This window comes from Pygocentrus nattereri, chromosome 8 (assembly GCF_015220715.1).
Source record: "Pygocentrus nattereri isolate fPygNat1 chromosome 8, fPygNat1.pri, whole genome shotgun sequence".
In the NCBI taxonomy this organism is placed as follows: domain Eukaryota; kingdom Metazoa; phylum Chordata; class Actinopteri; order Characiformes; family Serrasalmidae; genus Pygocentrus; species Pygocentrus nattereri.
The window spans coordinates 22,918,887-22,935,290 of record NC_051218.1 but is presented as its reverse complement, the minus strand read 5'-3'; the positions used below and the strand labels follow the sequence as shown (position 1 = coordinate 22,935,290).

The following is a 16,404-nucleotide window of genomic DNA, read 5'->3' as shown; positions in this document are numbered from 1 at the left end:
ACCGCTGCTTACTTATTCTACAACATAACAGTTTACATTGACCTTTTATGCAGCAAAACTTGTACGTTGCTATTTGTCAACAAAATATACATATGAATTTCTTATCATGTCATGTTTCTCACCAGTCTGTATCAGGTTCTTTAGATTTTACACTCTAAAGGCAGTGACACTGAAACTCTCAGGAGATGCAACCCACTATAAATCGGGATACACTCTTATTGCTGCCATGTAACTTGCATGGATACATACCATTTGCAAATGTATACTGCTAAAATCATTTCATGGTAGACTCAAAAGAAAGAAATTGACAGGAAAATGCTTTGTATACCAGAACACTGGCCAGAAAATGTATTTGCTAAATTGGTGATGCATCCCTGAAAATGTATTGCAGAAAACACATGCTGGCCAAAAGTGTATATTACTAATATATTTCATAGTTCTATTCATAAAAAAAGGTTACAGGGAGATTTGCTTTTCAAGTGAGTCCACGTGTCAGGAAAATAACCCTCTGTTAGATCTGGCTGGGGGGTTGTTGCATCTGTGATACTTGTATAGGTTTCACATGTTGGTCACAATTATGTGTGATTAAAAACAGAAAGTTATGGGTGTGTCAACAGAAAAAAGTTATAGGCAGGTACCTTTTAAGGCTGTCCACCTGGCAGGAAATGCACCCCCGCTTAAATCCTGCTACATAGTTGTTGCATCCATGAAACATATACAGGTGTCACATATTGGTCTAAAATATGTGTGATTAAAAACAAATCACAGCTGTGTCAAAAGAAAAAAATTAAGTGGGGGTCAATGTCAAGTGGTAGAGCTGTGATACTATATGCCCCAAAAAGTAAACCATATATAGAATTTCACAAGTAGAATAGACTATGAATTGTAATAAGAAAAAAATTTTCCAGGATAACAAACATACAAAGGAAACATACAATAAAGAAAATATAAAGATAGAGGAAAAAAACACAAACCACACACACAGTGGCTAACTAATGAAAAGCTTAAAGAAAAACAAGAAGGCTAAGAGACTCGAGATAGAGAAAGGCAGATAGACAGAGACAGAAAGACAGAAAGTGGTGGGATGCGAGCCCTCACATGTGTTTCCCATCTAACACTTCATCGAGGCAGTTTCTTTTTCATATTATACATAAATAAATATACGTAATCTACACATATAATTACTGATCCATCATTACAAAACAAAACTATTATAATGTAGACTTAGATAGGCTTAGAAACAAAACTGAGTCACTGATGAGATTCAGTCAACAAAGATATGGTGTCTGGTAATCTTATCAACAAGAGTCTCAGGCCCAATGCCTTGAAGATTCCCAAAAGGTCACCTTTCATCCAGTTATACAGTAACTTCAATAGCCAACTCCATCTCCTCTACTATCGGTCACGGCCATGTCTGTGGACATAGATTGGAGAAAAATATTCTTACTCCTTTCAGCATATTTGGAACCAATATGCATGACCTGTATAAGCATGCTGGATGTAATGATAATGTAGTCAGCTTTGAGAAGCAGTGCATTTCCCTGCAGGTTTATTGATACTACTATGAAACATTTTTGGTAAAACATATTTGGGGCCAATATGTGACACCTGTATAAGTATCACGGACATAATAATGATGTAGCCAGATTTTTTGCCTTAAAAGGCACCTGCTTATAACTTTCTGTTTTTAATCACACATAATTGTGACCAACATGTGAAACCTATACAAGCATCATAGATGCAACAACCCCCCAGCCAGATCTAACAGAGGGCTCTTTTCCTGACAGGAGGACTCACTTGAAAAGCAAATCTCCCTGTAACCTTTTTTATTAAGTGATACTTTTTTGATCCCACAACCGGGGAAATTCCACCTCCGCATTTAACCCCTCCATGAAGTGAAACACCACATACACACTAGTGAACACACACACTAAGGGGCAGTGAGCACACTTGCCCAGAGCGGTGGGTAGCCCTATCCATGGCACCCGGGGGAGCAGTTGGGGGTTAGGTGTCTTGCTCAAGGACACCTCAGTCATGGACTGTCGGCCCTGGGGATCGAACTGGCAACCTTCCGGTCACAGGGCCAGATCCCTAACCTCCAGCCCACGACTCCAACTATGAATAGAACTATGAAATATGTTAGTAATACACACTTTGGGCCAGCATGTGTTTTCTGCAATACATTTTCAGGGATGCATCACTAATTTAGCAAAAACCAGCATTTTCTGGCCAGTGTTCTGCTATACAAAGCATTTTCCTGTCATTTTCCTCCTAATTTTCTTCTATTCTGTAAAACAGGGATGACCCCCGCTTTCGAGAAAAAGACTGCGCGCGCGCTCCCGTGAGGGGATGCATCTCGCGGTAGGGGTGCCGAATTCGGTACAACACCGGCTCTGGTAGGACTGCGGGTTCGGGAAAGTTTCTGTCAACGCAAACGTAACTGGCAGTTACAAACCGCCCTCTAGGCGGCAGTGTTTGCCTTATTTTCCCGCCAAAATATTGACGCAGCGGCGAAGAGAGAGACTGTCCAATCAGGACGCGGATTTGCCCAAAACAGACAAGGTAAGATCTGTGGTGGCGTCTCTGAGTTCTTGAACGCCAGCTAAAGTTATTGTTTTAGTGTGAATGCAGACTGTACTGTAAACGTATACGGGGCCTTAAAACCCAGTGCAGAGTTATTGGTCAGTCTGTAATTATCTCAGCCTTTAGTCCCAGATGTGTCTAGTGGTGTAGGACGGCTAAGCTAAGCGAACTGTTAACTGAGTGCGGCTGTGATGGTCTGACTGCTGTCGTTTTCTGCTGGTAGATGGCGGCGAACGGCTGTGTGACTGCAGTCCAGCTCGGCTCCCTCAGCCAGGCGGATAAATCACAGCTTCACCTTTTACCCTGCGAGGTTGAACATGACGGGCCAGCTGATGTGGCCATGTTTTTCAGCCCAACCGTGAAAGAACACAAATGCGGTTTGTTCTCGACACGTTAATTTTTGTTAGCCAGCTAACTTTAAAAATTGCGACGAGTTTTAAACGCGCCCTGTAACACGTCTGTCTTACTGATACTGTAGAAAAGACTGTGTCGTTCAGAGGTCGTGGGCTGAAGGGTCAGGAGGTGAACTGTCCACAGGGCTACACTGGACTAGTGCTGAAAGAGGCTCAGAGACCATCTTCAGATCAAGAGGTAAGTTGAGCATGTTCAAATTGCTAGTCTTGGGTTTCAGCGGATCATTGTGGCTATTTGTATAAATTTATATTTAACTGAACTCTATGCTGCATTTTTTTTCCTCATGTTTCGTGTAACTATAATATTGGTCCATGGCCAGTTAAAGAAGTACACTGTATGTCCAAAAGTATCAAGACCCCCCTTTTAGTGATTGGATTTAGATACACTTTGACAGCTCAAAGTGCTTTACAGACCGGTAATGGCGTTTTACAGTAATAGACAAGACAATGACCGCTCAAGTTGGCAAGGCACATCAGCTTAAGGTCACCATGTCCAGTGCCATGCATTGGACATGGTGGGGTAATAAAGTGCCACAGAATTTTCACAATTTTCTGGGAGTTCTCTGTGTGTCAGGCATAGATTACAGGAACTCCTGAAAGTCTTGTTTTCTTTAACTTCATGCATCTTTTGGTTTCTCCAATCAAAACTCAAGATAATACCCATCAAGAAACCCAATTCTATAATTTGCAGATTACTAGATCTGGAAGGACAGTCTTACAAAAATCACAGAATAATGGGTGGTGCTTTTGTTTTTAAAAATGGCCATGGTGTTACACTGAAATACATAATTTGTGCTATTGAAGAACATCAGATAAATGAGTGCAGTTACCCTTACGTAATACATTGCATACATCTTGTAGTTTGTAAATTCACATTTGACATACTTTATTTACAGAAGACATGCCTTATAGTCCCAATTTTTGTAATTTTGTAGGACAGAATAGTTATGGTTTCTTCAGTTTTCCATAACTTTACATATTGGAACTTGGAGACCCCTCCCACGTCCGATGACTGTGTTGTGATGGCAATGGCGTGGCCTAAACTGGCTGAGATGGTAAGTTATACTTCTACCGATGAAACAACTGAACATTAGACTGCAGAATGAGCTCTGTTGTTCTGCCATAGAATTCCATCAATTTTTTTTTTTAATTACTTTCTTACTTTCTTCAGATACATGCACCAGTGGATGGCTGAAAGTCAATTACATCAGTGAGGGACTTGCCCAGTATGCAGTTACATTTCCACAAATGTGTTTCTGTACTATCAGAACTACAGGCTAAAAGAGAGCTCTGTGCTGCTTGGTTGTACAGCTATTTTTTTTTTTAATCAAATTGTCATTTCTTTCAAATGTGTATGGAGTTGAATTAAATTAGAGACATTACTGACTTTGTAAAGTTGTTTTTCAAATATTTTTGGTTCATAATTACAGGTAACCTACTACATATTTAGAAGCTGACCAGTACACATTTCAGGAAGGAAAAAAGACCTAGTAGTAATCCCTCATTACCAAACAACTTTGTAATTCACTTAAGGATTTAAGAAAAACTCTTTGTTTTGTTTGAGCACATTGAAACTAAAAGATGAGCTGAGTGTGGTTGTTTGATAACGTTTAGTTAAAGCAAGAAGGAACCCAGCTTTAATTATGTTAGTGTTGGCCTTGTGGTCTCACTATGCATTCACATTCATAAATAGGCTCATTGAACACCTTTCCAATGTCTGTATGTACTTATGCATTTCCCCAATGATGTTAAAGTTATATAAAGTTTATCACCACCAGACACATGGCTGATATAAGACCCTTCCATGTGGCTATTATTATAACTTTGTGTTTCTGCTTGAAAATGTCTTCAAGCTAACTAGTGAGCCACAGCAACCATAGCCTACCACAGTAATTCCTTCACCACATTGGTAGGTTCATACATGTAGGACTGAACATTCTTGATTCTCTGTGCTTGCACCATTGTATGTAGTTCTGATTGATATAACAGACTGATGGTATTGGATAGACAAATGTCGAAGTGTGCTCATTAGAATAAGGATCTGTGTCTGGCAAATCAGCAAATTCAGGTTGTTGAGCAGTGTTTCTTCATCTTTTCATTCAAACTTTGCAGGATGTCTAATATACCACTCAGGTTTTGAATGTTATATTTCACATTAAATTCCCTGGTACTTTGTTACTGGAACTTTATATGTACTAATCAAGTAAAATAACTTGTGAAACTCTTCTTTAAACCCTTTATTAAAAGTGAATTCCAGATTTTTCAAAATGTCTGCATTACTCAATTATTAAGATGAAAAGGTATTTAAAGTAGTTTGATGTGAAATTTTAGAGAATTTGCTCATTGTAGACAAACTTTGTCTACAACACAAGTATAGCCATTTTATTTACTATCCAGTGAATTTATGTATTGTTGATGGTAAAAGTTATTAAAATCAGTTTTCTTTGCCTTACCAGTCTAATATGAATCAGGGAGCTTTCATAGGCATTAAATGCTTTAGATATCTGGTTTGCCAAAACGCTGTAAACAAGACACAATAATTTCTCTAGCATGTCACACCTAAACCACACTGAATGCTTACATCTTTGTGAGTCAATAATGAAGAAATGTTGAAACGGTCAAATTCCCCTTTTAATACCCATTTGAGTGGTATTTGCTTCAACTTTAATTTTGCAAGGCCAGTTTTACTAGAAAGCAGTAGTAGTAAAATAGCAGCTGCCCAAACAAAAATGCTGCAAGATCATATCCACCTAAATAGATGCATAGATTAAATACTTCATAACCTAAGTGTTTCAGTGGGGATGTTAAACCAGCTGTACTTTATTGGGAGAACTACAACTTCCAGACTATCCATTTTATCACATTTGCAACAACTTCATACGAAAAGGCATTTGCAGAAGTGAATGGATACCTTCTGTATATGTGTATTGCATGAGATGTGGGAAATTACATGCCAAATGCTCTCTGGCAGTATATTAACAATTAAAGTCTCAAAGTTGGTCCAAACAACCTAGGAACACGCACTTTTTTTTATACTGTTACAATAGTCTTAGTCCTTCTAGTTCAAGTAAAACTTCTGAAAGATTATGCTGTGCTCGGACTTGGCATGTACATACACTGCTCAAAAAAATAAAAGGAACACTCAAATAACACATCCTAGATCTGAATGAATGAAAGATTCTCATTGAATACTTTGTTCTGTACAAAGTTGAATGTGCTGACTACAAAATCACACAAAAATAATAAATGGAAATCAAATTTATTAACCAATGGAGGCCTGTATTTGGAGTCACACACAAAATTAAAGTGGAAAAACACACTACAGGCTGATCCTACTGTCCTTAAAACAAGTAAAAATGAGGCTCAGTATTGTGTGTGTGGCTTCCACGTCCCTGTATGACCTCCCTACAACGCCTAGGCATGCTCCTGATGAGGTGGCGGATGGTCTCCTGAGGGATCTCCTCCCAGACCTGGACTAAAGCATCCGCCAACTCCTGGACAGTCTGTGGTGCAACGTGGCGTTGGTGGATGGAGCGAGACATGATGTCCCAGATGTGCTCAATCCGATTCAGGTCTGGGGAACAGTCGAGCCAGTCCATAGCTTCAATGCCTTCATCTTGCAGGAACTGCTGACACACTCCAGCCACATGAGGTCTAGCATTGTCCTGCATTAGGAGGAACCCAGGGCCAACCGCACCAGCATATGCTCTCACAAGGGGTCTGAGGATCTCATCTCGGTACCTAATGGCAGTCAGGCTACCTCTGGTGAGCACATGGAGGGCTGAGCGGCCCTCCAAGGAAATGCCACCCCACACCATTACTGTCCCACTGCCAAACCGGTCATGCTGAAGGATGTTGCAGGCAGCAGATCGCTCTCCACGGTGTCTCCAGACTCTGTCACGACTGTCACATGTGTACAGTGTGAACCTGCTTTCATCTGTGAAGAGCACAGGGCGCCAGTGGTGAATTTGCCAATCCTGGTGTTCTCTGGCAAATGCCAAGCGTCCTGCACGGTGTTGGGCTGTGAGCACAACCCCCATCTGTGGCTGTCGGGCTGTCACCATCCTCATGGTGTTGGTTTCTAACCGTTTGTGCAGACACATGCACATTTGTGGCCTGCTGGAGGTCATTTTGCAGGACTCTGGCAGTACTCCTCCTGTTCCTCCTTGCACAAAGGCAGAGGTAGCAGTCCTGCTGCTGGGTTGTTGCCCTCCTACGGCCTCCTCCACGTCTCCTGATGTATTGGTCTCCTGGTAGCGCCTCCAGCCTCTGGACACTACGCTGACAAACACAGCAAACCTTCTTGCCACAGCTCGCATTGATGTGCCATCCTGGATGAGCTGCACTACCTGAGCCACTTGTGTGGGTTGTAGAGTCCGTCTCGTGCTACAAGTGTGAAAGCACCACCAACATTCAAAAGTGACCAGAACATCAGCCAGAAAGCATAGGTATTGAGAAGTGGTCTGTGGTCCCCACCTGCAGAACCACTCCTTTATTGAGTGTGTCTTACTAATTGCCAATAATTTCCACCTGTTGTCTATTCCATTTGCACAACAGCATGTGAAGCTGATTGTCAATCAGTGTTGCTTCCTAAGTGGACAGTTTCATTTCACAGAAGTTTGATTTACTTGGAGTTATATTGTGTTGTTTACGTGTTCCCTTTATTTTTTTGAGCAATGTAGTTATGTCTGGGGAGGCTGAGGAGGAAGCGGTGGGGATGGAGGAGGGTCAGTCTCTGTTCTGTTGCGTTTCACTGGCAGGTCATGGTCATGTGCCTTTCTTATGTGCCTGTACAAGTCCCCAGACTGTGTGTAACTACGGTAACAGTAACTGCACTCATAGGGACGCTCTCTTGTGTGTACTATGGCGTGCCTCCTCAATGTGTAAGCACAGGAAAATGTCTTTCCACAAGTGTTACATGTAGGTACATCTTCCACATAATTCCCAAGAGAATCTTGAAATTCTTCAAAGTAGATGCCCTGCTGCTCTGATTGCTGGGAGGCAGTTGGGAAAAGTGAGGATGGAAAGCTAGTGTGATCAGAAGAGGAAGCACTAGGGCCATGTGGTGAAAGAGGGAAAGAGAGCGGCTCTTGGTGATCATGAGGGAGTTGTATTAATGTGTGGGGAGGGATGAAGTGAGCATTTGTGATCTCCACATCATGGGTACTGTCATAATCCTCCCTTTCCTCTAAGTCAGCATCTCTTCTTTGCTCTCTGACCCTGACAAGTGTCTCTTCCACATCTTCTGGTTCTTCATCAGAGATTACAATAGCCTCCACCTTTACTTTCACCCCTTCCTCTTCATTCTCCTCCCGTTCAGCTCCTCTACCTGTTAAGGATAATGCTACGGGAGAATGTGGTTGTTCAGCCAAACCTCTTGAAGACTGCCTTCCTTCAGCCTGACTTTGAGTGTGCTGAGGTGGTAGAGAAATAGCAAAACTCTGTCCTCTGCGCTGAAGCGATTTAGATTTTGTAGTTTTACCCTGTGCAGTGCTGTCATGTGTAAATACGGTGCTGGGTACATTTTGAGAAGAGTCACCAGTCCGCTTGTTGTCCATATGGGCCAGAGCCATGACAATAGATGCATTGGGCTGAGCTTCTGTGCCTGTCTGAAGTGATTCTGTTGTGCTGCAAGGGCTTGAAAGTGCAGACTCGAGACTACCAGATATTGTTGAAGTTCCAGCTCTAACAGGCCCAGGAGAGGACGAGTATAAGCCTGGCCCAGACTCACTTGCAGCTGGAAGAGAGTCCATACCTGGTTGAGTAGTGTCTGCCATGTCTGGACTGCCCAAATTAGCATTGTGTGTGATTCGGCTGGGTACTCCCACCATTGCCTCAGTTTTTGTGTCAACATGAGAAGATATTTTCTGGCTTGGCTGTAGACACTGCGTTACTGAGGGTAATAAGGATGCATTTGATACTGAAATAATGATAGCTCCCTGTTCGCCATCTGCTACCGGTCCCCTTCCACCATTTCTCTCTCCTGCATCATTTGATCTTCCTTCTCTAGATGGACCATCAAACACTGGGCCATCTCCCCCAGCCTCACTCCCTCCTTCTTCTGCCCTGGTGCTGTCTGCCTCAGCCAGTCCACGGCCCTGCAGTCTTTTCTTGCATACTCGAACCACGTCATTCATGTGCAGGAAACTTGCTGCAGCAAGCACATCTTCTGGAGGGGGATGAGCAGCTAAGCGGAGCACACCCTCATACATAAAATCAAGGAGCAGCCCAAATGCTGAAGGGGTCACTATATCCCCATTGATGGTAACAGTGTCTCTCTCTGGACCTCCGTTAACTGTGGATGTATTGCCAACTGGATGTTCAGAGTAGAACATGTGGAAGAATGGGGAGCAGGAAGCCAGCACTGCACGGTGAGCCAGAAAGCGAGTGGGGCCAACCTTTACAGTGCAGTCACACAGAAATCCCTGCAGGCGCTGGGAGCGCAGACTAGCCAAGAGCTGCTGACTATGGCCTGGGAACTCCATGACTTTCTGTAACCTGTAAGAAGTGAAATATAGAGAGAGTAAAACATTTTTATTTTAGATTCTGGTGAAATCTAGCTTAATCCTAGGCAAAACACTGACGTTACCTTGCCTCAAGCAAAGGAGTTGGTCTAGATTAAAAACAGGATAGCATCTGCCTAGTGTACGGTTTCCTTTCTTCCTTCTAAAGTTGATCTTGTAAATAACAGATGAAATACACCTGATTATAAATTTTGCATCCAATATTTTTATAAATACGTTTTGCATGAATTTACTCAAACTACAGGCAGTTTCCTCTGTGTGTTTACTCAGCTGTACCCTTTAAAATGTGAACCCTTTTTCTCCTCTCCACGGAAGGCGATCAGTCCACGAATACAGCACTAAAACCTCCATGCCCCCTGAAAAAATAAAATAAAACAAAACCAGCATAATTAAGACAGCTCTGAGAAACTGTTAGCTAGTCAGCGGACAGGGATGCGCCGCAGCTAGCAGACAAGCTAATTTGTCACGAAACAAAAACCTCAACACTTCGCTTATTTCGTATTTCGTCAAAATGCAATTAAAGCCGTATGTAATCTGGTAATGATTAGTCTGTATAACTGTGAATGCACAACAACGACTTGTGAGATTCGGATACCAGTCACAATAAACTGGCCAGCAGAAAAGCAAAACAAGCAAACTCGTTAAAACAAAGACGCGGGCCGTACCGGGACACCGAGGGGGCTCCTGGGGCTCGGCTGTAAACGGCAGTCCTCCGTTTCACCGTCTATTAGCACAACAGCTACAATAACACCACCACGTGTCGCTTTGATATAATGTAAAGAGGCACAAGGACCGAGTGCTTTTCCGTAAGGGCGCAGACGAGGCTCCTGAAAGCGCCTCCGAAAGCGCCGCGCTATGTGTGGAGTCCGAGTCCGCCGCCTGCTGGCTGTCTGAGCGCAAACGGGAAGCCGGTGCGTTAATGTGAACGGTCCGACTGGCAACAATGAGGGAGCTCGTTTGCTCTAACACGGCATAATCTCATGTTCCTGCTCCATCCACGGTGCAATGTGCAGATTTTAAATATCGGATCCTTCACATAAACAGTGCATAATATGTTTAGCAGAGATGTTTAGGATCCAGTCACGTATATAAAACATGTATGTCCCTGCTGGACATACGGTACACAATCCGAAAAAAACCTAAAAATTCACAGTGAACTACTAGGTAGTATGAAGTCATTCGAGCTTAGTGTTTCAGTTATTTACATGCATGTGTTTTTTACGTTATTTATTTATTTATTAACATTTTCGTTGTGTTCTTTTTGTTCCTCCTTCTAGACACGCGTTCCCACTTTTAAGTTGAAGGGCGGTCGTGACCTGTTTGCCCGCTGGCTTCACACAAACCTCTGTGGAGTCTGCGGTTCTTTCAAACATGGAGGAAAATGAGAGGGAAGCTGTGAGTGAGAGCAGTTCGGCTGTTTGTGGTCAAACTGCAGCGCTAAACGCAGGTGGACAGCAAGTCGAGCAGGACCGCGGCGGAAACACAGAGGCTGACGAAGATGATGTCGATAAGAAACTGGACATTAGCTCAGAGCTCTTTGATCCGCTGCTTGCCTTGTACTCCCCCCAAGTTCCGCTGCCCTTCCCCAACATCAGGTGCTTTAACAACGTCGCTGAGTACGAAAGCTTTATTAAAGGAGGACGTGGCCGAGCAAAACCTGAAAATGTGGAGAAAAAGCTTCGTAAATCGCGGAGGGGTGTAGCAGACCCAGAGAGAATAGAAAGGCTGAAAAAACTCATGGTGAACAACCCAGTAAAAGACGGAGAGCAGACTGGAGGGAAGCAAAGCCGAAGAAAGAAAGCTCGTAAAAATGTTCTTACGAGGATGCCCCGTATGTACAGCAGGGCTTTCTGAACTTCTGGTTTTATGGTAGAGTGTAAGAGACACACGGTATGTTTCGCTTTCTCGGGACTCATGGCTGTGCTCCATGTTTTCTCTAACAGTGCATGAAGGCAGTCCTTTAGGAGAGCTGAACCGCTGCGTCCAGGAGAGGATCAGAGTCAAGGTCCACATTCGGTCCTTCAAGGGTCTTCGTGGAGTCTGCACTGGCTTTGTGGTGGCCTTTGACAAGTTCTGGAACCTAGTAAATGCAACCTGCTACAGCTTTAATAATAATGATTTTAATGACATTTAATATGATACCTTTCACTCCCATTATTGTCTTTTTAATCCCTGTTTTCCTTTGTGGCTAGGCAATGGTGGATGTTGATGAAACATACAGGGAGCCCTTACTTGGAGAGGCTTTTTATCATGAGAAGGCACTGACCGTTACAAGGGTATGACATGACAAACACTCAATTCACACTTTTTATTGGCTGCATCAAATGCATTGGACAAGGAGAGGAAGCAGGATGTTAAATACAGGTTAGAACTCGGCTCTGCAGGAAAGTAGATCCACAGAAGGAAGGTTGGTGAGCGCTGCTTTAGAGACAGAATCAATGTCATGTTAGACATCCTCATTGGTTTGACATGGCTTGTGATTCCATTTAATTAGTTATGTTTATGCAAATACATCATGTAACAAATATGAATCCCTGTAGTGCCAACCAATCCTAGCTCAGTCACAGGTAGACTTGATTTTTCACTCCTTCTCCTGCAAGACTTCATCTTGCCCACAACCTAGTTTTGCCCTGCTCCCACCTGCAGTCCAATGTTGCTGGATTCCATCTGCTTTAGTTCATGGCTGAAAATAGCTGCCATATGTCTCATTTACCGTTATTAAGAGCACTTTCCACAGCTGTGGCTGCCTGATTGTCTGAAGGCTCCACCACTGTAAGCTACAAGAAAGCAATTCCTGTGTCGTTGACTTGCTTTACAATTATTTAAAATGAGCTTATTAGTTTATTTTGCTGCTTTATGCACAAGTTATATATACTAATTATTGAATCATTGTCATGTCATTTGGGCTATTCATTAATTTTCAGGATTTCATTACATGCAAGTGTTGTCCTGCTCCTGTCTTCACAGGGCTAATAAACTGCCCATTCCCAGCTCTTAAAATTATCCCAACACTGCAAGATACCGGTGATGGGACCCATGGAAGTCCTGCAGGAGTTCAGACCTCTAATGCAGAATATGAAAAAAAAGCCTATAAATTCTAGTGTTTTGTTAGAAAGCCTCTTAAGTATTTTAATTCTATAACCAGGTTTCCAAAAATTTGGAACGCTGTGCAAAATGTAAATAAAGACAGAATGTAGTGAGCAAGTCATTCAAAGCCTACATGTAATTGAAACAGTACCAAGACAACCTTTTGAGAATGGTCTCTAATTCAATAGTTCACAAGGATCAAGATTAGATTTTGTAATCGGAGGACTAATTAGTGCTAGTTTGAGAGTTTTTGGTATATAGCCAAAGCTAAGAGTTTATTATTGATGGAGGAGGCTTGGTGATTTCTGGCAACATTTGAGTAATCTTGTAGGAATTAGGTCTAATATGCAAGTAGAAGATTTGGAGGAGGAAATAATTTTAACTAGCTCTGTTTGTTTAAGTAAGGTAAATGATTCCAGCCTCTGCAGTAGTTGCACTGTACTCTGGGCCATGCATCGTTATGCTGCAACATGAGGTGATAGTCATGGATGAATGGCACAACAATAGCCCTCAGGATCTCATCACGGTATCTCTGTGCATGCAAAATGTCATCAATAAAATGCACCTGTGTTCGTTGTCCATAACATACGCCTGCCCATACCATAACCCCACCGCCAGCATGGTCCATTCTATTCACAACGCTGACATCAGCAAACCACTCACTCACATGACACCATACATACAGTCTGCCATCTGCCTCGTACAGTGAAAACTGGGATTCATCCGTGAAGAGAACACCTCTCCAACATGCCAGATGCCATCGAATGTGAGCATTTGCCCACTCAAGTCGGTTACGACAACAAACTGCAGTCAGGTGGAGACCCTGATGAGGACGACAAGCATGCAGATGAGCTTCTCTGAGACGGTTTGACAGTTTGTGCAGAAATTCTTTGGTTATGCAAACAATGTTGCAGCAGCTGTCCGGGTGGCTGGTCTTAGATGATCTTGCAGGTGAAGATGCTGGATGTGGAGGTCCTGGGCCGGTGTGGTTACACATGGTCTGCGGTTGTGAGGCCGGTTGGATGTACTGCCAAAATTCTCTGAAACGCCTTTGGAGACGGCTTATGGTAAAGAAATGAATATTCAATTCATGGGCAACAGCACTGCTGGACATTCCTGTAGTCAGCATGCTAATTACACACGCCCTCAAAACTTACAACATCTGTGGCATTGTGCTGTCTGATAAATCTGCACATTTTAGAGTGGCCTTTTATTGTGGCCAGCCTAAGGCACACCTGTGCAGTAATCATGCTGTCTCATCAGCATCTTGATATGCCACACCTGTGAGTTGGATGGATTATCTCAACAAAGGAGAAGTGCTCATTAACACAGATTTAGACACATTTGTGAACAATATTTAAGAGAAAAAGGCCTTTTGTGTACGTAGAAAAAGTCTTAGATCTTTGAGTTCAGCTCATGAAAAACAGGAGCAAAAACAAGTGTTGTGTTTATATTTTTGTTCAGTGTATTTTCACCTATAACCAGAGCTCTTTCAACAGGCGTCTTAGAGTGTCTCACTGAGTGGGGCAAACCTATTGGACTTGCGAATAGGAGATTAGTGATGCTCGTGTGGGTAATCTTTGTCATTAGCCTTTTGTCCCTTTTTATACCCAGTCATGTTAATGACCTGATGGTAGTTAATATAATTAGTTGTGAGAGATTCCACTAGGTGTTTTGGGTTTTTTTAAAAGCACTGCACAACTTTACCAGTCTTTTGTTGCCCTGTCCCAACTTTTTTGAAACGTGTTGCTGGCATCAAAATTAATTAAAATTTCTCAGTTTCAAGTTCTGATTTGTTATCTTTGTCCTATTTTCAAATGTAGGGTGGAAATTGCACTTCAATTGCATTCATTCATTGCACTGTTCTTATATACATTTTGCACAGTATCCCAACTTTTTTGGAAACAGAGTTGTACATTTAACCTTTAATCTTTGAGAAAATATTGCTTGTTTTTGAAGAGTAGCATGAAATCTCTGATTTAATTTTAGCATATGCTGAAATGACACCACATTATTGAATCATTTTGCTTACAGCTCTTTCAAAAGTTACAAGTACAAGAGGGCCAGGATCTCAGCACTGGACAGAAAGATTCTGGAAAAGCAGCAGCCACTAACACCTCAACACCAGCTGACCATAGCACTGAGCCTCACTACACCACCAGAAGCAGCATCAAAAGCAATCGAGGCCAAAGACAGCAGCTGTGTGGGAAGGGCCCAGCAGATAGTGCCACAGCGGCTATCCATGTACCTGACGCTGGCTCAAAGCAGAGAACCAAAGTTCCCAAGCCAAACGTTGTGTATGGAAGAGTGCGGACACGTCATGTCAATCAGCTTTTTATCCGGGGAGAAAATGTCCTCCTTGTTAACGTTCAGCTGGAATAACGAAATCTCATTCTTTTCAGGTTTATGAAATGATTACCATTTCTGATTCACAGAGCATCTGTAAGGACTGCCAGCAAATCACACTCATGTGTCATGTTGTATCATATTGATATGTATGTAGAGCTCCTTGTACAGGTCGGGGGAGAAGTAAAGCTGAATTAAACTCATAGTTCTTTGCGGTCAGTTATTTACTTACTGCTGTGGTATCACAGTTGAAAAAGAGTCAGTGGTAGCTTAGAAAACACTTAGTGTCCACTAGATGTCAGCATGCCACTAATGCTGTAGTGATATTTTGCTTGTCCTTCATTGAATCAAATAATTGTTGACCGTCTTGTTAGTACGTACTGCTTCTTTTTACTTGAAGACTGAGAGGTCCACTAGACCGTTTGATTTTGATTCTGAAACTTTTTCTTTTATCAAATGCATAATTTTGTGCTTTTCTTCTGACAGTGATGTGCATAGAACAGAGGAATGTTAGACTGAGTTGCCATTTCTAAAACTTAAGTATACATCAATAAATATGCTCTTATTTTCATTTCAAACTCACTAAATTGAGAGAGCAGAGGAAACATGGATGTCCTGTTAGTGGTATGTCTCTTTCTTTGTCAGTTAGAAATGACAGTTAAGTCTCTGTGGATTTCTTAAGAACACAGCATGAATAATTGAGCTTTTGAAGTTGGAAATTGCACATGGCACTCAGAGGCAGTTATTGTCCTGATGCTTTTGATTGTGATTATTCTTTAATGCGTACATTAGCCATAAACACACTACTTACTTCGGCTCATGGAATTCTTAAAAACCCATTTTCTCCTGCTTTCTTTCTAATTTTAGTCTTAAAGTTTCCTGTGAATGTACTGTGAATGCGTACATCTAAAATCCATTTGAGCACATTCTGAGATCAATTAGGCTTTACTGTTTGTTGTCCCTAATGTTTTTGAGTAATGGAACCATTCCACATTATATATTGTTATTTTTCGTTGTTTTAGGGTCGGGTCCAAATTGTAGGAGTAGTTCTGCCTTTTAAAATGAATCACCATGCACTTTATTATTCCTTGTGCTTGTATACTCACTGACCACTTTGGTGTTTAAAGATCCTCTATGGAGGTGTGCAGTTACAGACAGTAGCCCATCTGTAGTCATGCACAATTGATTAGCTACCCTCTACTCCATTCAACATTGGTCACTTTCTGACCACACAACTACTGGTAATAATGTTTTGGGTGGGAAACCTTCCTCAGCACAGTGGTGACACTGATATTGTAGTAGTGTCAGCCGTAGTGGTGTGGCTGTAGTTTGTTACATGTCAGAATCACTACTGAGAGTGGTCTACCGCCTAAAAATGTTCAGCCAGAACTGGTGGTTGGTTAAAAACTGATCACAAAGTGTCTGAACAGAGCCGGTGTGGCTGCAGGTTT

The 16,404-nt window shown here is 42.2% G+C and overlaps 3 protein-coding genes across 6 annotated transcripts; 2 read left to right on the top strand and 1 right to left on the bottom strand.

Annotated features, from left to right (window-relative positions):
- Positions 1-2,460: 2,460 nt before the first annotated feature.
- rnaseh2c (ribonuclease H2, subunit C) lies at positions 2,461-5,264 on the top strand. 2 transcript variants are annotated; one of them, XM_017698301.1, is made up of 5 exons: positions 2,461-2,562; positions 2,807-2,960; positions 3,062-3,174; positions 3,932-4,051; positions 4,168-5,264. In XM_017698301.1, exons 2-5 carry the CDS (start codon positions 2,807-2,809, stop codon positions 4,189-4,191), a joined length of 411 nt encoding a protein of 136 aa, XP_017553790.1. In that variant the 5' UTR covers positions 2,461-2,562; the 3' UTR covers positions 4,192-5,264. The 2 variants fall into 2 exon arrangements, with proteins under 2 accessions (XP_017553790.1, XP_017553791.1); XM_017698302.2 differs by lacking the exon at positions 2,461-2,562 and adding an exon at positions 2,574-2,681.
- Positions 5,265-7,554: 2,290 nt separating this feature from the next.
- Positions 7,555-10,376, bottom strand: zbtb3 (zinc finger and BTB domain containing 3). Of its 2 annotated transcripts, XM_017698410.2 has the most exons (4): positions 10,186-10,376; positions 9,797-9,876; positions 9,586-9,673; positions 7,555-9,494 (listed from the first exon to the last, which is right to left on the bottom strand). In XM_017698410.2, the coding sequence occupies exon 4, from the start codon at positions 9,479-9,481 to the stop codon at positions 7,679-7,681; it is 1,803 nt and encodes a 600-aa protein (XP_017553899.1). In that variant the 5' UTR covers positions 9,482-9,494; positions 9,586-9,673; positions 9,797-9,876; positions 10,186-10,376; the 3' UTR covers positions 7,555-7,678. The 2 variants fall into 2 exon arrangements, with proteins under 2 accessions (XP_017553899.1, XP_017553900.1); XM_017698411.2 differs by lacking the exon at positions 9,586-9,673.
- lsm11 (LSM11, U7 small nuclear RNA associated) lies at positions 10,351-15,158 on the top strand. Of its 2 annotated transcripts, none has more exons than XM_017698413.2 (5): positions 10,351-10,431; positions 10,798-11,351; positions 11,464-11,603; positions 11,713-11,796; positions 14,642-15,158. In XM_017698413.2, the coding sequence occupies exons 2-5, from the start codon at positions 10,892-10,894 to the stop codon at positions 14,987-14,989; spliced, it is 1,032 nt and encodes a 343-aa protein (XP_017553902.1). In that variant the 5' UTR covers positions 10,351-10,431; positions 10,798-10,891; the 3' UTR covers positions 14,990-15,158. The 2 variants fall into 2 exon arrangements, with proteins under 2 accessions (XP_017553902.1, XP_017553901.1); XM_017698412.2 differs by lacking the exon at positions 10,351-10,431 and adding an exon at positions 10,473-10,684.
- The last annotated feature ends 1,246 nt before the right edge of the window (positions 15,159-16,404 follow it).